Below are 22,322 nucleotides of genomic sequence, written 5' to 3'. Positions count from 1 at the left end.
ACCCAACTAAAAATGAGCAAAAAGGGGCGGGTGGGTGCTCAGTCAGTTAAGTGTCCGACTCTTGGTTTCAGCTCAGGTCATGATCTCAGGGTCATGAGATTGAACCCTACATCCTAATTTTACCACTGCTCTCAGCATGGAATATGCTTGGGATTCTCACTCTCTCTCTCTCCCTCTGCTCCTCCCCCAGCTTGCATGCTCCCTCTCTCTCTCTCTCTCTCAAATAAATAAATAAATATTTTTTTTAAATGAGCAAATGATTTGAATAAACATTTCTCCAAAGAAAATATATAGTCAATAAGCACTTGAAAATATGCTCAACATTATTAATCACTAGGGAAATGCAAATCAAGACTAGAATGAGATACTACTTCATTATGCACTTGGATGGCTACAATTTTTATAAAATCAACAGAAAATAACAATTATTCTTGAGGATATAGAGAAATTGGAACTCTTATGCCTTGCGGGAGAGAATGTAAAATGGGAATAGCTGCCTTTAAAAACTGTTTGGCAGGGGTGCCTGGTTGGCGCAGTCAGTTAAAGCATCCGACTTTTGGTTTCGGCTCAGGTCATGATCTCAGGGTCATGAAATCGAGCCCTGTGTCGGGCCCCACACTCAGTATGGAGTCAGCTTGAGATTCTCTCTCTCCCTCTCTGTCCCTCCCACTCGTGCTGTCTCTATCAAATAAATAAATAAAATAAAGTAAAATAAAATAAATAAAAACTGGCAGTTCCTCAAAAAGTTAAACATAAAGTTACCAAATGAACCAGCAGTTCTACTTCAAGAGAAATACCTTCCACATACTTCCACACAGAATCTATACATGAATGCTTATAAGCAGTATTAGTTATTAGTAGCCAGAAAGCAGAAACAATGCAAATGTCCATTAATTGATGAATGGACAAAGAAAGTGTGGTATATACAAACAATGGAATTTTAGTTGGCCATAAAGAATGAAGTACTGATGCATGCTACAATACTGAGGGACCTTGCCAACATATGCTAAATGAAAGAAGCCAGTCACAAAAGACTAACATTGTATGATTTCATTTACGTGAAGTGTCCAGCATAGGCAAATCCATAGAGACAAAAAGCAGATTTGTGGTTGCATAGGGTTGGGAGAAAAATGGAAAGTAACTTCTCTGGGGTGATGAAAATGTTCTTAAGTTGGTTGTGGTGTGGTTGCAAAATTCCATGAATACAGTGACTTGGACACTTTAAATGTATAACATTTTTTTATCATTAGGGAACTACAAATCAAATAGGAGTCAACCAACTGTATATCTCAAAGATTTTTTCTTAAAAAAAAAAACACCGCTGAAACCATTAGAATTTAGTGTTTTCTGAAACTCTAGAAATCTTTTTGATTCAGCTAGAGAACATTCAGAGAATACTGGAAGCCTGACTGAAGACAAATGGAAATAATTACAACCCAAGTGTGGAAAGACTAAAATATATTAAAATCTGAAGGGCTGCCATTTGCGTTATGTGTCAGGTGATGTGTCATCCTAACTTTACCACTGACTGAGCTGCATTAGAGTCACAGGACCAGAAAATGTCAGTGCTCTGATTTCCCCTGAGGTCTTTCCTCTAGCTTCAGCTTGGCTGCGGAAAGTAAGGAGTTGTGGGCAAAAAAGGCAATGGGTGAGAGAATCCAGTGCTACAAGTGTTTCCTGAATGAACCCTGGTAGAGAGGAAGAGGGAGGCAGAAAACTTTCAAGTTATCACTTTTGTAACCTTGTGAAGAAACACTCATATTTATGGAGAAATGATTCTATGTCATTTTACGATGTTACTAAAATCAAAAAGAGAAAATATATCCAACTTTGGAAAATCGTACCCCACACCAGTGACTTCTTTCAAACTCGGGGCTTCATCCTCCGCCTTCCCTGACGTAGAGTTCTTCGGAACTACCCGTTTTCTATCTTTCAAAAGAGCAATTCGCGCGACACTTGGACAGCGAACACCAGCCAGGAGACTGCGCGCTGGGGAAACTCGAGCCTCAGCCTCTGCGCGTGCGCACCGCTTCTCTTTCCGCCTCCGCTTGGAAACCTCAGCTCGGAGGTCGGTGGGTCGTGGGAGGCGGCTTCTTTGTGTACAGTGTGTCGTTTGTTGAGTCGGGTTTCCAGGGTTTCCAGGGTTTCCACGCCACCTGTGAAGGTCCGCCGCGGTGGCCCACGGCTCCGCGCCTCCGCGGTTGGCCGTCGCCATGACAGCGACCGCTGGGGGCCCTGGTAAGCGCGGATCCCGCGTCTGTGGGTCCCTGAAGGGCTGCACACGATTGGCTCGCAGCCCTGCACTTTCTCTGGCCTGCGGCCTATAGTTGGAGCGCTTTGAGAGACTCCCCTGGCAGCACCACTCCCAGTTGCTGATGGGGGTCTGCATTCTCAGAGCGCGCACAATGGACTGGCCTAGAATGTTGGTTCCTCGCGTGGGTGTTAAGAGAAAAGCCAGTGAGGCGGCCAAGAATAGCAAGAATATTGGGCCCTTTTTAACAAGGAATTCTTTTTTAGGGTAGTTTTGGGTTCATAGGGTAATTGCCCTGGAAGACAGATTCTCCATATAGCACTTACCTGAACATATGTAGAGCCTCCCCATTATCAACAGTTCCTATTCTTGGGCATCTACGTTGACACATCATAATCAAAGTATCCATATTTTACTTTTGGGTTCACTGTTGGTGGTGTACGTTCTTTTGGTTTAGACAAGTGTATAATGCCTTGTATCCCTCATTATGGTATCATACAAAATAGTTCCACTGATCCCCAAATCCTCTGTGCTCCACTTATTCACACCCACCTCCTACAACCACTGATCATTGTTTTGTCTTTTCCAGAATGTCATGTAGTTGGAATCATACAGTATGTAGCCTTTTCAAATTGACTTCTTTCACTTAATAGTATGCATTTAAGGTTCTTCCATGACTTGAGAGCTCATTTCTTTTTAGCACTGAGTAATACTCCTGGTCAGTTGTCTGGATGTAGCAACGTTTATTTATCTATTTATCTATTCACCCATTGAAAGACATCTTGGTTGCTTCTAATTTTTGGCAGTTATGAATAAAGCCGATGTAAACATCTATGTGCAGGTTTTTGTATGGACTTAAGTTTTCAACTCCTTCGGGTAAATATCAAGGAGCACAATTGTTGGATTGTATGGTAAGAGTATGTTTAGTTTTGTAAGAAACTGCCTAACTTTTAAAGTGGCTGTACCGTTTTGCATTCCCACCAACAGTGAATGAAAGTTCCTGTTGCTCCACTCTCACCAGCATTCGGTGTTGTCAGTGTTCCAGATTTTGGCCATTCTAATAGGTGGGTTGTTGTACCTCATTATTCTTTTGTGTTTCTCTGATGACATATTACGTGGAGCACTTTTTCAAATGCTTGACATTTCTTTATATTTGGTGATAAAGTCATTGGCCCATTTTTAAAGTAAAGTTTATTTTCTTATTGTTTGAGTTTTAAGTATTAATATTTTGGATAACAGTCCAATATCAGATGTGCCTTTTGCAAATATTTTCTGCCAGTCTTTGGCTTGTCTTCTCATTTTCTTGATAGTGACTTTTGTAGAGCAAAAGTTTTTTCATTTTAATGAGGTCTAGCTTACCTATTATGTCTTTTATGGATGGTGCCTTTGGTGTTGTATCTAAAAAGTCATGACCATACCCAAGGTCATCTAGGTTTTCTCCTATATTATCTTATAGGAGTTTTATAGTTTTGCATTTAATTTTTGTGAAGGATGTAAGGTCTGTTTCTAGATTCATTGTTTTCCATGTGGATGTCCAGTTGTTCCAGCATCATTGTTACAAAGATTATCTTTACTCCATTGTATTGCCTTTGTTCCTTTGTCAAAGATAAGTTGACTCTATATTTACAGGGTGTTTACTTCAGGGCTGTCTGTTCTATTCCATTGATCTATGTGTCTGTTTTTTCACCAATACTGCCCTGACTTAATTACCGTAGCTTTATAGTAAGTCTTGATGTTGGGTAGTGTCACTTCTTTGTTATTCTCCCTCAGGATTGTGTTGGCTATTCTGGTTTTTAGGCCCTCCATATAAACTTTTGAATCAGTTTGTCAATATCTATAAAATAACTTAGTGGGATTTTGATTGTGATTGCTTGAATCTATACATCAAGTTGGAAGAACTGACATCTTGACAATATTGAGTCTTTCTATCCATGAACATGGAATATCTCCATTTAGTTCTTTGATTTCATTTATCAGAGTTTTGTGGTTTTCTTTTTATAGGTCTTAGACATATTTTGTTAGGTTTATACCTAAGTATTTTTGGCTTTTTGGGTGCTAATGTAAATGGTATAGTGTTTTTCATTTCAAATTCCACTTGTTTTTTGCTGGTAAGTAGAAAAACAATTGACTTTTATATATTAACCTTGTATCCTTCAATCTTGCAACAATCACTTATTAATTCTGGGAGTTTTTGTGTAGATTCTTTCAGATTCTTTGCATATATAATCATGTCATCTGTGAACAAAGACTGTTTTATATCTTCTTCCCCAATCTGTATACTTTTTATTTACTTTTATTGTCTTGGTGCATAACTAGTACTTCTAGTATGATGTTGGAAAGGAGTGGGTGAGGGGGGTAGACTGTTGCATCTTGAGGTCCTGGTTGAAAGTGACATTTACCTGATCTGTAATTTCATTCGATCAAATGGGGAGTAGTTTTGGTCAGTCCGATTTCTCTTGGAATTGGGTGAGAGTGAGAAATGAAGACAAAGGGATGTGGTCAAGAATTATTCCAGCTTTTTGTTATACAATTTTCAGAAGCTGGTAATTAGTGTGTCCCTGTCCCTTCACCCCAGAGTTAGAGGTGTTTTAAACCAGGCATTCTACTCCAGAAGGTTACATTATCTTTTTTTTTTAAAGATTTATTTATTTGAGAGATATCAAGGGGGCTGGAGAGGGAGAGGGAGAGAATCTTAAGCAGATTCCCTGCTGAGCAAGGAGCTGGATGCGGGGCTCGATCCCAGGACCCTGAGATCATGACCTGAGCTGAAATCAAGAGGCAGATGTTTTACTGAGCTACCCAGGGGCCCTAACTGACTGAGCCACCCAGGGGCCCCCAGAGGGTTACAGTATCTTTTACATAAACCTAAGTAGTCACATTAGACAGCTTTGGTGACATATTCTTTTTTCAGCCTAAGTTTTTTCCTGATTGTGAACATAATACATGCTCATTGTAGAACATTTGTAAAATACATTGAAGTAGGAAAAAAAGTCCACACAATGCCAATAGTAACTTTTTGATATATTTTCTAATGTGACTGGTAAAATAAAATGGAATAACTTATGTCAAGGGGTTTTAAAATGGAGCCAGAAGGCCATTAAGGAGGAGGGCCTTATGCACATTCTCATCAGGTAGAACCCTGAACTTTTGAACTGGGCTAAACTGCAAATATTCCAAGGAGTCTGCATGAATACCTGCAACTTACTGCAGTAACGGACTTTTTCTTAGTGATAGCCTTAGCAACCAATTATGTTTAGCTAAGATTAATTTTCTGCCATCAAGACCAATTAAAATTTTTTGTAAACAATATATAGAAGCTTTTTTTTTGTCTTTAAAAACCCCTGGCTTTGAGTTTTTTAAAAAACTCCCCAAATTGCAATTTTCACACCCCAACTAAATGCTTTTATTTCAGCTCTGCCTCTTCTCTTGATTGACACTAACAATCCTGACTTTTAAGAACATAGTATACACGGGGCACCTGGGTGGCTCAGATGGTTAAGCGTCTGCCTTCAGCTCAGGTCATGATCCTGGGGTCCTGGGATCGAGCCCTGCATCGGGCTCCCTGCTCGACGGGAGGCCTGCTTCTCCCTCTCTCACTCCCCCTGCTTGTGTTCCCTCTCTCGCTGTGTCTCTCTCTGTCAAATAAATAAATAAAATCTTTAAAAAAAAAAAAAAAGAACATAGTATACACGCCACTATATACTATGTATCTCTTTTTTGGTTTTCTCCAACTTTTTTTAATATACAAACTACTTTTTTAGAGCATTAGTTTTTAGTTGCTAGAACAGCACAAACTTATTATCTTATAGTTCTGTAGGTCAGAAGTCTGAAATGGTCTCACCTAAAATCAAAGTGGCAGCATGACTGCGTTCCTTCTGGAAGCTCTAGGAGAGATCAGTGTTTTTGCCTTTACCATCCTCTGGAGACTGCTTGAGTTCCTTGGCTCATGGTCTCTTCCTCCATTTCAGAGGCAGCAATGGCTGGTTCAGTCTTTTTCACATTGTATCACTCTGACACAGACTCTCCTGCCTCTCTCTTTCACTTATAAGGATCTTGTGATTCAGTGGACCCACCTGGATAATCCCAGCTCATCTCCCCACCTCAAAGTCAGCTGAGTAGCAACCTTAATTCTGTTTGTCACCTTAATTACCCTTGCTATGTAATATAACATATTCACAGTTTACAGGAATTAGGATGTGGACATCTTTGGGTGGGGGTCATTATTCTTCCTGCCACAGTACCCATACAAATTGTTCTCCATTGTGCTTTTTTCCCACTTAACATATCTTTAAGATTGTGTCAATATATACGGATTTGCCTCATTCTTTTTAATGGCTGCATAATGTTCCTTTGCATGGATATACCATTATTTAATGAATCCACTGTTGATGGATATTTAGGTTATTTTCACTCTTGCTATTACAAACAATGTGACAGCAAATATCTTTGCATCAAATGTGTCATTTCCCACATATAAGCATATCTGTCTATGGGATAAGTTTATGAAAGTAGAATTTCTGGGTCAAAGGGTAAATGTGTTTTTTTAACTTTTTCTTTTTAAAAAATCTTTATATACACATTTAATGCAATCCCTATCAAAATACCATCAACTTTTTTCAAGGGGATGGAACAAAAAATCCTAAAATTTGTATGGAACCAGAAAAGACCCCGAATAGCCAGAGGAATGTTGAAAAAGAAAAGCAAACCTGGTGGCATCACAATTCCAGACTTCAAGCTCTATTACAAAGCTGTAATCATCGAGACAGTATGGTACTGGCATAAAAACAGACACATAGATCAATGGAACAGAACAGAGAGCCCAGAAATGGACCCTCAACTCTATGGTCAACTAATCTTCAACAAAGCAGGAAAGAATGTCCAATGGAAAAAAGACAGTCTCTTCAACAAATGGTGTTGGGAAAATTGGACAGCCACATGCAGAAGAATGAAACTGGACCATTTCCTTACACCACACACAAAAATAGACTCAAAATGGATGAAGGACCTAGATGTGAGACAGGAGTCCATCAAAATCCTAGAGGAGAACACAGGCAGCAACCTCTTCGACCTCAGCCGCAGCAACTTCTTCCTAGAAACATCGCCAAAGGCAAGGGAAGCAAGAACAAAAATGAACTATTGGGACTTCATCAAGATAAAAAGCTTTTGCACAGCAAAGGAAACAGTCAACAAAACCAAAAGAAAACCGACAGAATGGGAGAAGATATTTGCAAATGACATATCGGATAAAGGGCTAGTATCCAAAATCTATAAAGAACTTATCAAACTCAACACCCAAAGAACAAATAACCCAATCAAGAAATGGGCAGAAGACATGAACAGACACTTTTCCAAAGAAGACATCCAAATGGCCAACAGACACATGAAAAAGTGCTCAACATCGCTCGGCATCAGGGAAATCCAAATTAAAACCTCCATGACATACCACCTCACACCAGTCAGAATGGCTAAAATTAACAACTCAGGAAATGACAGGTGTTGGCGAGGATGCGGAGAAGGGGGAACCCTCCTACACTGTTGGTGGGAATGCAAGCTGGTACAGCCACTCTGGAAAACAGTATGGAGGTTCCTCAAAAAGTTGAAAATAGAGCTACCCTACGAGCCAGCAATTGCACTACTGGGTATTTACCCCAAAGATACAAATGTAGTGATCCAAAGGGGTACGTGCACCCTGATGTTTATAGCAGCAATGTCCACAATAGCCAAACTATGGAAAGAGCCAAGATGTCCATCGACAGATGAATGGATAAAGAAGATGTGGTATATATATATAATGGAATATTATGCAACCATCAAAAAAACCTGAAATCTTGCCATTTGCAATGACGTGGATGGAACTAGAGGGTATTATGCTAAGCGAAATAAGTCAATCAGAGAAAGACATGTATCATATGATCTCACTGATATGAGGAATTCTTAATCTCAGGAAACAAACTGAGGGTTGCTGGAGTGGTGGGGGGTGGGAAGGATAGGGTGGCTGGGTGATAGACATTGGGGAGGGTATGTGCTGTGGTGAGCCCTGTGAATTGTGTAAGACTGATGAATCACAGACCTGTACCTCTGAAACAAATAATACATTATATGTTAAAAAAAAAGAGAGAGAGAGAAGATAGTAGGAAGGGAAAAATGAAGGGGGGAAATCGGAGGGGGAGACGAACCATGAGAGACTATGGACTCTGAGAAACAAACTGAGGGTTCTAGAGGGGAGAGGGGTGGGGGGATGGTTTGGCCTGGTGATGGGTATTAAGGGGGGCACGTACTGAATGGAGCACTGGGTGTTATACACAAACAAGGAATCGTGGAACGCTACGTCAAAAACTAATGATGTATGGTGATTAACATAACATAATAAAATTAAATTAAAATCTTCACTGAGATATAATTTCCATACCATACAATTCACTTATTTAAAGCATATAGAAGGGACGCCTGGGTGGCTCGGTTGTTAAGCATCTGACTTCAGCTCAGGTCATGATCTCGGGGTCCTGGGATAGGGCACAGATCGGGCTCCCTGCTCGGCGGGAAGCCTGCTTCTCCCTCTCTCACTCCCCCTACGTGTGTTCCCTCTCTTGCTGTCTCTCTCTCTCTCAAATAAATAAATAAAATCTTTAAAAAAAAAAAAAGCATATATAATATGGTGGTTTTTAGTTTATCAGAGTTGTGTAACCATCACCACAATCAATTTTAAAACATTTCCATCACTCAAAAAGATGTAAAAAAATTAGGGGAGGGCACATCTTCTATAAACCTAAAACTACTTCCCAAAAAGTCCTAATTAAAAAATTACAACTAATTTTGACTTTCTCTTTGTCCTATTTTCAGTTATAGCCTAGTTAAAATGGTAATAATACACTAGATCATAGGTAATTGGAGCCTTCTTAAATTCCAAATACATACACTGTTGTGGGTAAGTGTAAGGTCAGTTTCACCCATTAATAGGGCAAGGAGAACTTTTTACTTCAAATGTTTTTAATTGCTGGAATTATGGTATTTAATTGTTAATTTGTAAGTTGCCCTTATAAAAATTGTGAATGCAGTGTGTCTAGTGGTAAGGTGCCACAGATATATCCAATATGCACAATTAACTTCTGGTTTTTTTGTAATAATATGCATGATTACCATTTCTGTGAGACTTTTGGTATATCTCAAAAACATTTTTTAACAGCCGTATCAGTCACATATTTTATCATGAAGATGTACTATGTTTTAATTATTTTCCCATTGTAGGACATTTCTGTTTTAGCCTATAATTTGCCTTCTAAAAATGCCTAACTCAAATATTTTAAAAATTGCTATGTATTTTCATCTAAGTCTGAATAGTCTGTGACTGTTGCATATGCTAAATAGAGCCATATGTTTTGGGCTATAGTGGATGCTGCAGCTAACTCTCACCTTTATTCTGTAGCCCAATATACAGAGTGGTTGCTAAGTTCCATGCATATTAGTTAGAAGTTCTCTTTATGTGTCCCTCCATTCTCTAATCAAAATTTATTTTTTCGCAATGTCTTATTGGCAGTTTCTGCTGGCCATTTGTAGGTTTTTAACAGTTATTAGGCAGAGTTAATAAATAATTAATAGAAGACATAATCTCATGCATAAGGAATTTACAGCCAATTGGTAGGCACTAAAATGTTTAAATGAATAAACAAGAATTAGGTAGATAACTAGTTTTCTCGTTGTTATATTGGGATATGACATAGTGTGGAGTAGACTTGGATTCAAGTATTTTAGTCTTGATTAACTCGCATATTTTAAGGCTTAATTAAGAGAAAATCTGGTGAGCCAAAAAGTAGTTGATAGATATGGGCATTATCTGTATTTGTACATGCTAGATAAGTCTATAATTACTAATTCAGGAGTTTGGTCACTCATATAAATGTTGAGATTCATAATCTGAAGGTGAATACACTTACAAGATTCTAAATTAACATAAATATAGAATGGGGTCTCAGGTGGATAAAACAATTAAGTTGCACAAAATTTAAGAAGTTTTAATATAGCTTTTAATATACTTCACATACATTTTACTTATTTATAGTCCAGGATTAGAGACAATATCATGGAAAATTCTTGCTTTAAAATATCTGCTTCTTCCCATTTCTTTTTCTTCCTCCATACTTCCTCATGCTTCTGAGTTTCAGATAGACTATCCTATATGCTTACTAATTATTACTTATATATAGCATGCTTGTATATATAATATATACCTGCACATCATAATACTTGTTCTCAATTTTTAAGACCTTATATTATTCCCAGTTTAATTACTTTATGTTCTGCCCCAAAGTATGTTCTGCCCATTCTTATTTAAAAATGTTTGCATCATAAAAAACAATCCATTCGTTTTGATATACATGTTGTTTTAGGATCTTGGAGTGAAAATATACTAGAATATTTTCTGAGAAATAACCTGATCACAACAGAAGATGGCGCTGAGATCGTCTGGTATCATGCAGCTAACCACAAGGCACAACTGAATGAGGCACTGAAAAGTAAGTCAATACAGTTTCTTGTATTTACACTGGATAATAGATTAATTCAGGGGCGCCTGGGTGGCTCAGTCATTAAGCGTCTGCCTTAGGCTCAGGTCATGATCCCACAGTCCTGGGATCGAGTCCCACGTCGGGCTCCCTGCTCCTTGGGAACCTGCTTCTCCCTCTGCCTCTCTCTCTCTCTCATGAATAAGTAAATAAAATCTTAAAAAAAAAATAGATTAATTCAGCTCTTTTTTTGATATCTGGGCGTATTTGTAGGTATCAAAGACTTAGATGATCGAAGTGTAAATTCTAGGCTGACATAAACATTTTTATAAAAGATCTCATTTTGTTTACAAAATGAACAAATTTCCATAATGGAAAAATTTTCTTATTTTCCAGAAGTGATTTACCTTTTCTGTGTCTATTTGAAACTCTCAATGTATTACTACACTTGCTTATATACTGTAGTGATTTGAGTAAATTTTTAAGATCAGTGTTGTATGTCTTACATATTTTTGTGTCTTTCATAGTGAACTAAGGAGAAGTTCAATAAATATTTGTTGATGGATGGATGAAGCCATTGTATACTAACTTATAATTAATTGCCTTGGGCAGTATTTATGCTTAGGCTAGAAACCAAGACTTTGGTTTACTAACTTAATCTATAATTTTATATATATATATCTCACATACACACACACACACACACACATATATCCCTTCATTATAGATGAACACTATAGCAGTTTTTTTAGCCTCTTCCTATGAAGTACCTGTGTTGGCTGGAGCAGCACAGGAGACTAAAAGCATATTACTAGAGAGGTCTGGGGCATAGCTCAAAATGACCTGCTACAATGAGGAAAACTTGTCAGTCCCAAGTTTTATTGTAAAAAATCTATGCATCTTTTGCATCCTACTCAATTATGTATCTGGATAATGTATCTGAATATATATTTCTTTTACTGTAAAGATATCTTTAATTTTATTTATTTATTTTAAAGATTTTATTTATTTATTTGACAGAGAGAGAGCACACACAAGCAGATGGAATGGCAGGCAGAGGCAGAAGGAGAAGCAGGCTCCCCGCAGAGCAGGGGGCCATGTGGGGCTCGATCCCAGGACCCTGAGATCATGACCTGAGCAGAAGGCAGATGCTTAACCATCTGAGCCACCCAGGCGCCCAAGATATTTTTTAATTGTTATTCTTTCTCCTCAAAAGGAGGAACTTTGGTTTAATATTGAATCCTTGATACCTAAAACAGTGCCTAACACATAATAACCACACAGTGATTGTGTAATAAATGAATTTTAGCAAAAGCAACACTCAGGAAAAAGTTGGTTAGTGGGTGACAGGAGCTGGCCAGAGTAGAGAATAGGGAATAAATGCTAATGGGTACAGGGTTTCTTTTTGGGATAATGAAATTTTTCTGGAATTAGGTACTGGTGGTTGTTGCACAGCCTTCTGAATATTCTAAAAAACCACTAAATTGGAGCACCTGGGTGGCTCAGTCAGTTAAGTTTCTACGTTTGGCTCAGGTCATGATCCCGGGTCCTGGATGGAGCCCCACATTGAGCTCCCTGCTCAGCGGGGAGCCTGCTTCTCCCTCTCCCACTCCCCCTTCTTGTGTATGGGCTCCTTGCTCAGTGGGGAGCCTGCTTCTCCCTCTCCCTCTGCCTGCTACTCCCCCTGCTTGTGCTCTCTCTCTATCAAATAAATAAATTTTTAAAAATCTAAAAAAATAAAATAAAAAGAACCATGAATGGTATACTTTAAAAGTGTGAATTTTATGGTCTGTGAATTATATGTTAATTTTTTTAAAGATTTTATTCATTTATTTGAGAGACAGAGAGAGTGAGCGAGAGAGAGAACATGAGCAGGGGGGAGGGGCAGAGGGAGAAGCAGACTCCCTGCTAAGCAGGGAGCCCACAGGACTCTATCCCAGGACCCCGGGATAATGACCCCAGCTGAAGGCAGATGTCCAACCAACTGAGCCACCCAGGTACCCCATGTTAATTTTTAAAAATGGAAAAAAAGAAGAAATAAAAGTACTACTTACAGACAGTATGGTTGTCTATATAGAAAATCAAAAAGTTGCTACAAATAAATGATTGCAATTCATGGGTAAATTTAGAAAATCTCAGGATACAAAGTCAAACAGAAAATAAATTTTATTTCTATGTAACAACAACTAAAAATTTGGAAAAAAATCGTGAAAAATTTACAATTTATAATAGTATATGCTGAAATCTTATACTAGAAATAATCTAATTAAATGTGGATACTTCACTTTTAACCTTGTTTTCTTTTTCTTTTTTAAAAATTTTTATTTTTTTAATTTTAATTTTTTATTTTTTAATTTAAATTCAGTTAATTAACATATAATGTATTATTTGTTTCAAGGGTACAGGTCTGTGATTCATCAGTCTTATATAATACCCAGTGCTCATTACAACATATACCCTCCCTAATGTCCATCCCCTGGTTACCCCATCCCCCCACCCCCTTCCCCTCCAGAAGCCCTCAGTTTGTTTCCTAAGATTAAGAATCTCTTATGGTTTATCTCCCTCTCTGGTTTCATCTTGTTTGATTTTTTCCCCTCTCTTCTGCTATGATCCTCTACCTTGTTCCTTAAATTCCACATATGAGTGAAACCATATGATAATTGTCTTTCTCTGATTGACTTATTTCACTTAGCGTAATTCCCTCTAGTTCCATCCATTCACCTTGTTTTTAAAATTGCTAATGGAAAGTCATTTCCAATTGCTGACAGTCTGATGTTGATCTGGGAAGTTTTCATAGGTTATTTAGTCTTCAGATAATGTCCTTTTAACATTCTGTTTGGCAAAACCATAGCCCCAGATTTTACAGTTTAGGAATGCTCTTCACAAATCCCTTTTTTCAGCCATGGTTAGTTTTGCGATTTCTTTTTAGTCTAAAGGGAAAAGAGAGGATCCTAGAGACATGAAGGCTATATTTCAGTGGTTTATCTCATTTCTCCCAGAATATTTAAACTTAGTATAACTATTATTAATAGAGCTGTTTCAGTTTGGCTAACATGTAAAACTGGATTTTCAACAATGTCTATGATTTTAAAAAACAGAGTACAGGAGGAACAATGTAAAAGTACCACTTGGTATTGCACTGTCAACCCATCCAGATCTCAGAATAGTCAAAATTGTTACAGAAGTTATTACATTAAACGTAATTTTATGTTACAGTATTTCACCATTTAGATTTTTATTTATTTATCTATCTATTTATTTATTTATTTATTAGCATTTAGATTATAAACCCATTCATATTAAAAAGTATGCTGGTAAGAAAAATAGAAAACATTAAGTCTTTTTGAGCATAAAAAATGTATTTAAAAAAGCTTTTGTAACATCTTCAGGAAAAGTGTGACTATAAGCAATAAATGTCTACGGTTTCTAATTTGAGGAGTGAGAAGATAAAAGTACTATTTTTATTCTCAGAAACTTCAACAAACACTTATTAATCTTTCCTTTGTATATTCACTTTGCTGTGTACTGGGAAGAAATTAAATATTTTTTTATTTTATTTTATTTTATTTTTTTATTATGTTATGTGAGTCACCATACAATACGTCATTAGTTTTTGATGTAGTGATCAACGATTCATTGTTTTTGTATAACACCCAGTTGCTCCATGCAGTACGTGCCCTCCTTAATACCTACCACCGGGCTAACCCATCCCCTCCACCCCCCCTCCCCTCTAAAACCCTCAGTTTGTTTCTCAGAGTCTGTAGTCTCTCATGTTTTATCTCTCCCTCCAATTCCCCCCCTTTGTTTTTCCCTTCCTTCTCCTAATGTCTTCCATGCTATTCCTTGTGTTCCACAAATAAGTGAAACCATATGATAATTGACTTTCTCTGCTTGACTTATTTCACTTAGCATAATCTCCTCCAGTCCCATCCATGTTGATGTAAAAGTTGGGTATTCATCCTTTCTGATGGCTGAGTAATATTCCATCGTATATATGGACCACATCTTCTTTATCCATTCATCTGTTGAAGGGCATCTCGACTCTTTCCACAGTTTGGCTATTGTGGACATTGCTGCTATGAACATTGGGGTGCATATGGCTCTTCTTTTCACTACATCTGTGTCTTTGGGGTAAATACCCAGTAGTGCAATTGCTGGGTCATAGGATAGTTCTATTTTTAATTTTTTGAGGCACCTCCACACTGTTTTCCAAATTGGCTGTACCAACTTGCATTCCCACCAACAGTGTAAGAGGGTTCCCCTTTCTCCACAACCTCTCCAACATTTGTTGTTTCTTGCCTTGTAAATTTTTGCGATTCTAACTGGTGTAAGGTGGTATCTCAATGTGGTTTTGATTTGAATTTCCCTGATGGCTAATGATGTTGAACATTTTTTCATGTGTCTGTTAGCCATTTGTATGTCTTCTTTGGAGAAGTGTCTGTTTTGACTTGATTATTTGTTTTTTGGGTGTTGAGTTTGAGAAATTCTTTATAGATCTTGGATACCAGCCCTTTATCTGTAGTGTCATTTGCAAATATCTTCTCCCATCCTGTGGGTTGCTTCTTTGTTTTGTTGACTGTTTCCTTTGCCGTGCAGAAGCTTTTTATCTTGATGAAGTCCCAAAAGTTTCATTTTTGCTTTTGTTTCACTAGCCTTTGGAGATGAATCTTGAAAGAAGTTGCTGTGGCCGATGTCAAAGGGGTTACTGCCTATGTACTGCCTCTAGGATTTTAATGGATTCCTGTCTCGCATTGAGGTCTTTCATCCATTTTGAGTTTATCTTTGTGTATGGTGTTAGAGAATGGTCGAGTTTCATTCTTCTGTATATAGCTGTCCAATTTTCCCAGCACCATTTACCCATTTATTGAAGAGACTGTCTTTTTTCCACTGAATATTTTTTCCTCCTTTGTTGAAGATTATTTGACCATAGAATTGAGGGTCCATATCTGGGCTCTCTACTCTGTTCCATTGGTCTATATGTCTGTTTTTGTGCAGTACCATGCTGTCTTGGTGATCACTGCTTTGTAATATAGCTTGAAATCAGACAACGTGATGCCCCCAGCTTTGTCTTTCTTTTTCAACATTTCCTTGGCGATTCGGGGTCTTTTCTGATTCCATACAAATTTTAGGATTGTTTGTTCCAGCACTTTGAAAAATGTCATTGGAATTTTGATTGGGATGGCGTTGAAGGTATAGATTGCTCTGGGTAGCATAGACATTTTAACAATGTTTATTCTTCCGATCCATGAGCATGGAATGTTTTCCATCTTTTTGTGTCCTCTTCAATTTCCTTCATGAGTGTTCTGTAGTTCCTAGAGTATAGATCCTTTACCTCTTTGGTTAGGTTTATTCCGAGGTATCTTATGGTTTTCAGTGCTACTGTAAATGGAATCGTTTCTCTAATTTCTCTTTCTACAGTTGCATTGTTAGTGTATAAGAAAGCAACTGATTTCTGTGCATTGATTTTGTATCCTGCCACATTACTGAATTGCTATATGAGTTCTAGTAATTTGGGGGTGGAGTCTTTTGGATTTTCCACATAAAGTATCATGTCATCTGTGAAGAGAGAGAGTTTGACTTCTTCTTTGCCAATTTGAATGCCAATTTGAATCTTTTTGTTGTCTGATTGCTGTTGCTAGGACTTCTAGTACTATGTTGAACAATAGTGGTGAAAGTGGGCATCCTTGACGTGTTCCTGATCTTAAGGGAAAGGCTCTCAGCTTTTCCCCATTGAGGATGATATTCGCTGTGGGTTTTTCATAGATGGATTTTATGAACTTGAGGAATGTTCCCTCTATCCCTATACTCTGAAGAGTTTTAATCAGGAAGGGATGTTGTATTTTGTCAAATGCTTTTTCTCCATCAATTGAGAGGACCATATGGTTCTTCTCCCTCCTCTTATTAATGTGTTCTATCACACTGATTGATTTGCGAATGTTGAACCACTTGTATCCCTGGGATAAATCCCACTTGGTTGTGGTGGATGATCCTTTAAATGTATTGTTGGATCCTGTTAGCTAGGATTTTGTTGAGGATTTTGGAATCCATATTCTTCAGGGCTATCAGTCTGAAATTCTCCTTTTTTGATGGGGTCTTTGCGTGGTTTGGGAATTAAGGTAATGCTGGCCTCATAGAATGAGTCTGGAAGCTTTCCTTCTGTTCTATTTTTTGAAACAGCTTCGGGGGGTAGGTATTATTTTTTCTTTGAATATTTGGTAGAATTCCCCAGGGAATCCATCAGGCCCTGGACTCTTGTTTTTTGGGAGGTTTTTGATCACTGCTTCAATCTCGTTACTGGGTATTGGCCTATTCAGGTTGTCAATTTCTTCCTGTTTCAGTCTTGGGAGTTTATAGGTTTCCAGGAAGGCATCCATTTCTTCCAGGTTGCTCAATTTATTGGCATATAGTTGTTGATAGTAATTTCTAATAATTGTTTCTATTTCCTTGGTGTTAGTCGTGCTCTTTCCCCTTTCATTCATAATTTTATTAATTTGGGTCCTTTCTCTTTTCTTTTGGATAAGTCTGGCCAATGGTTTATTGATCTTATTAATTCTTTCAAAGAACCAGCTTCTAGTTTCATTGATCTGATCTACTGTGTTTCTGGTTTCTAATTCATTGATCTCTGCTCTAATCTTAATTATTTCTCTTCTAATGTGTGGCTTAGGCATCATTTGTTGCTTTTTCTCTAGTTCTTTAAGGTGTAGTGTTAGTTGGTGAATTCGGGCTTTTTCTATTTTTTTGAGTGAGGCTTGGATGGCTATGTATTTCCCCCTTAGGATCACCTTTGCAGTTTCCCATAGGTTTTGGACTGATGTGTTTTCGTTCTCATTGGTTTCCATGAATTGTTTAAGTTCTTCTTTGATTTCTTGGTTGACCCAAACATTCTTGAGCAGAGTGGTCCTTAGCTTCCAAGTGTTTTAATTTCTTCCAAATGTTTTCTTGTGATTGAGTTCCAGTTTTAAAGCATTATGGTCTGAGAATATGCAGGGAATAATCTCAATCTTTTGGCCAGGTTGAGACCTGATTTGTGACCCAGGATGTGATCTATTCTGGAGAAAGTTCCATGTACACTCGAGAAGAATGAGTATTCTCTTGTTTTAGGGTGGAATGTTTTGTATATATCTATGAGGTCTGTCTGGTCTAGGGTGTCATTCAAAGCTTGTGTTTCTTTGTTGATTTTCTGCTTAGATGATCTGTCTATTGCTGAGGGTGGAGTACTGAGGTCTCCTACAATTAACGTATTGTTGTCAATATGACTCTTTATTTTGGTTAACAGTTGGCTTATGTAAATGGCTGCTTCCATGTTGGTGGCATAGATATTTATAATTGTTAGATCTTCTTATTGGATAGACCCTTTAAGAATGATATAGTGTCCTTCTGTGTCTCTGACTACAGTCTTTAGCTTAAAATCTAATTTGTCTGATATAAGAATTGCTAGCCCAGCTTTCTTTTGAGGTCCTTTGGCCTGGAAGATGGAACTCCATCCCTTCATTTTCAGTCTAGATGTATCTTTAGGTTCAAAATGAGTCTCCTGTAGACAGTATATGGATGGGTCCTGTCTTTTTATCCATTCTGCAACCCTGTGCCGTTTTATGGGAGCATTTAGGCTGTTCACGTTGAGAGTGCTTATTAAAAGATATGAATTTATTGTCATCATGTTGCCTGTGAAGACCCTGTTTTTATAGATTGTCTCTGTAAATTTCTGTTCTGTATCACTCTTGGGGTCTTTCTTCTTTTATAGAACCCCCCTTAATATTTCTTGCAGGGCCGGCTTAGTGATCCCATATTCTTTCAGTTTCTGCCAGTCTTTGAAGCTCTGCATCTCTCCATCTGTTCTAAATGACAGCCTTGCTGGACAAAGTATTCTTGGCTGCATGGTCTTCTCGTTTAGTACCCTGAATATGCCTTGCCAGCCCTTTCTGGCTTGCCAGGTCTCTGTGGATAGGTCTGACATTATTCTGATGTTCCTCCCTCTGTATGTAAGGAATCTCTTCCCCCTAACTGCCCTTAAGATGGTTTCCTTGGTTCTAAGATTTGCGAGTTTTACTATTATATACTGGAGCATTGGCCTGTTTTCCTTGATCTTGGGAGGGGTCCTCTCTGCCTCTAGGACATGAATGTTTGTTTCATTCCCCAGATTAGGGAAGTTCTCAGCTACGATTTGCTCAAATATATATTCTAGTCCTCTCTCTCTCTCATCCCCCTCAGGGATTCCAATAATTCTGACATTGGAACGTTTCATGGTGTCACTTATTTCTCTGATTCTATTTTCATGGATTTTGAGTTGTTTTTCCCTGGTTTCCTCTTTTTCCTTCTTGTCTATTAATTGGTCTTCTAGATCACTAATTCATTCTTCTGCCTTGCTTACCCTAGCTGTTAGAATCTAGATTAGATTGGATCTCATTAATAGCATTTTTAAATTCTGCCAATTCATCTTTCATTTCTGCCCTTAGAGACTCTATGTTGCCATTAATGGATTTCTCCATTCTAGCTATTATCTTCACAATTGCTACCCTGAATTCCATTTCCGACATCTTGGTTATATCTGTATCCATTTGTAAATCTGTGGCAGAAGTAGTCACAGTCTCTGAGTCTTTCCTATTTTGGGGGTTCCTCCTCCTAGTCATTTTGTTGAGGGGTGGTTGAGGGAATGTACAGAGTCCAAATTATTGACCACAACCCAAGGAAGATGCACTTGTTTTATAGGGACCTTAGGGTTGCTGGCCTCTTGTTCTTCCAGCCTGTCTTCTGGGGGATGGGCCTGCCAATGCTGTTACTCAGGCAACCCTGTTTGGGCAGAGTTGCCCTGCCCCCTGTGGCGGGGGATAGGCTCAGTGAAAACTGGTTTTTTGGGGCTTTTGTTCTCTGGCGGCTTTCCCTGGAGGCTTTCTGCATCTCTTCCGAGAGTCAGAGCAGAAGAGATCATTTCCAACCCTCTGCTTCAGAGCGGAGAGATCGCAGTCTGTTCTTCAGTGAGCTCTCCAGGCCACACTATCTCCATTCCTGTCTGTGCTGCTATAAACTGCAGCGTCCTGGGTTGTGTGCCCCTCAGCAGCACTCCCAGTCCTCACCTCCAGGTTGGGACACGTCTCTCACCTTTGTGCTTCTAAAACTGCCAGCTACCTCCAGTTCATACATGCGGCCCGCCGCTCTTGGTTTCAGTCCGGGGGGCTGCCCTAAAGTCTTTTCCCCGTTGCTACCAGTCTGCGAGTCTATGCCCGGTCCCCAGCGCGGGAGGCTATCACTCACTGGTGGTGCAGGATCCTGAAGCCTTGGCTCCCTCCCCCTCCCGTTTATCCTCCGATATCTACCCGTGGAATCATGGATCCCCACTTCATACCTCGAAACCAACTGCCTGCGATGTTCTGTTTGTAGAGATCCAGATCTATCTTCTTACATCTCAGGCTGATTTCATGGGTGTTCAGAGTGGTCTCATAGATATCCAGCTCAATTCTGGGACCAGTTGGAATAGGGTCCCCTATTCCTCTGCCCAGAAATTAAATATTTTAACAACAGCTTAAGAGCTGTATGATCTACAGAAAGGCACTTAACTCTTCACCTGTTTGCTCATCTGTGAAACAAACAACCATATGAAGGCCTAGTACGGTACCTGGTACTTAGTAGTTATTCAGTAAATGTTAGTTTTTATCTTCCTCAAAAGGCTACTGGACATGACATCTTCTTCAGTCCCTATTTTATTAGCATTAACTTAAGTTCTTTTATTTGGACAGGCACTGCTCACATGATAGAGGCCGATGTCCTTCTTCCAAGTGATGGATCAGAATATAGCCAACCAATCATGGCCCATCCTCCTGAAACAAACAGTGATAATACTTTACAGGAATGGCTGACTGCAGTTATAAAAAGCAATAAAGGCATCAAGCTGGATTTCAAGAGGTATTTGTATAAACATTTTCAGTCTTTTAGTTGTTAGAGAGTAACAATGAAATTAAAAGATTAATAGCTTCATATATCTGTGCTTGACTAACTTTATACTTTAAACTGAAAATGGAATTGCAAACTAGTATGTTTCAAGAAGGGACCTAAGACCTATTGAGTTGGTTGCTTAAATTGTTTCTTAGGAACCCTTTGAGGCTAAAATTAAGTTCATTTTTACAAAGGAATTTATCATAAGTGACCATTGTGATAATAGAATGGTAAATTTAAAATGCTACTTTCATTAAAAGTAGTCCGAGGGGAGGGCGCCTGGGTGGCTCAGTCGTTAAGTGTCTGCCTTCGGCTCAGGTCATGATCCCAGGTCCTGGGATTGAGGCCCACCTCGGGCTCCCTCCTCTGCGGGAGGCCTGCTTCTTCCTCTCCCCACTCCCCCTGCTTGTGTTCCCGCTCTCGCTGTGTCTCTCTGCATCAAATAAATAAATAAAATCTTAAAAAAAAAAAAAAAGGTGGTCCGAGGGAAACGTGGGTGGCTCAGTCAGTTAAGCATCAGACTCTTGATTTTGGCTCAGGTCATGATCTCAGGGTTGTGAGATCAAGTCCCGAGTTGTGCAAAGTGCTGGGCATGGAGCCTGCCTAAGATTCTGTCTCTCCCTCTGCCTACCCCCCACTCCCCTTCTTAAAAAAAAAAAAATAGTCTGAGAGAGAGAGTTGGTAGTAGTTTGGGTAGTTAATGGATATCCTACTTGATTTATGTTATATTTGTATATGGAGAATTATCTAGAAGTCTTTCAATAACCCAAGAGTTCCTTATAAATAATATTTTGGAAGCATTGACAATGAAGAGCAAGACTAAGTGTTATTTCCTTTTCTATGGCGGTCATGGAAAATTTTGCTTTTGTGGTATTTTGGCAGTGTAAAAATTATAGATAAAGCCAGGAATATAGTGTGATATCACAAAAGCTCACCATAAGTCCCATGAAGGTGACTGCTATGAAGATCTAGGATTTTGGGCACCTGGGTGGCTCAGTGGGTTAAACATCTGCCTTCGGCTCAGGTCATAATCCTAGGGCCCTGGGATTGAGCCCTGCATTGGGCTCCCTGCTCAGTGGTGAATCTGCTTCTCCCTGTCACTCTGCCTCTTCTCCCAGCTTGTGCTCTCTCTCGCTCACTCTCTCTCTCTCAAATAAATAAAATCTTAAAAAAAAAGAAAAGAGAATCCAGGATTTGTGGTAAACCTACCTTATCTATGAACAATATTTTTAAATTGAATATTCTCAAGAAATTAATAAAGATTTGGAAATCTTACTTACAGAATTATTAAGGTGACTCTGTTTGTTGTAGGGCTAAATATGCCAGTAAACCTCATTACACTCTTGGTAAATGAGAGAGCTTTTTTTTTTAAGATTTTATTTATTTATTTGAGAGAGTGAGTGAGAGAGAGCACAAGCCAGGAGGAAAGGAGGGGGAGAAGCAGACTCCCTGCTGAGCAGGGAGCCCGTATACGTGGCTCAATGCCAGGACCCTGGGATCACAACCTGAGCCGAAGGCAGGCGCTTAACCAACTGAGCCACCCAGGCCCCCCCAGAGAGAACTATTTTAAGATCTTAAAGCGCTTAGAGTGGCGAATGGCCCAACTCTATTTTATTGACAGAGAGACTTAGTCCCAGAGAAGTTAA

The 22,322-nt window shown here is 38.8% G+C and overlaps 1 protein-coding gene across 5 annotated transcripts in view; it reads left to right on the top strand.

The window, feature by feature from the left end:
- Window positions 1-1,962: 1,962 nt before the first annotated feature.
- The window catches only part of FAM151B (family with sequence similarity 151 member B), a 47,518-nt gene continuing 27,158 nt past the window's right edge, over window positions 1,963-22,322 (top strand). For 2 of the 5 annotated variants that reach the window (XM_036067577.2, XM_078067123.1), the window contains exons 1-3: window positions 2,075-2,238; window positions 10,636-10,761; window positions 20,481-20,646. In XM_036067577.2, the coding sequence (XP_035923470.1) occupies window positions 2,214-2,238; window positions 10,636-10,761; window positions 20,481-20,646 (317 nt within the window). In that variant the 5' untranslated portion in view covers window positions 2,075-2,213. The other 3 variants (XM_078067125.1, XM_078067124.1, XM_078067121.1) reach the window with 3 other exon arrangements.

Source organism: Halichoerus grypus, chromosome 2, assembly GCF_964656455.1.
Source record: "Halichoerus grypus chromosome 2, mHalGry1.hap1.1, whole genome shotgun sequence".
NCBI lineage: Eukaryota > Metazoa > Chordata > Mammalia > Carnivora > Phocidae > Halichoerus > Halichoerus grypus.
The sequence above is the reverse complement of the archived record's forward strand: the minus strand, read 5'-3'. Positions and strand labels throughout refer to the sequence as shown.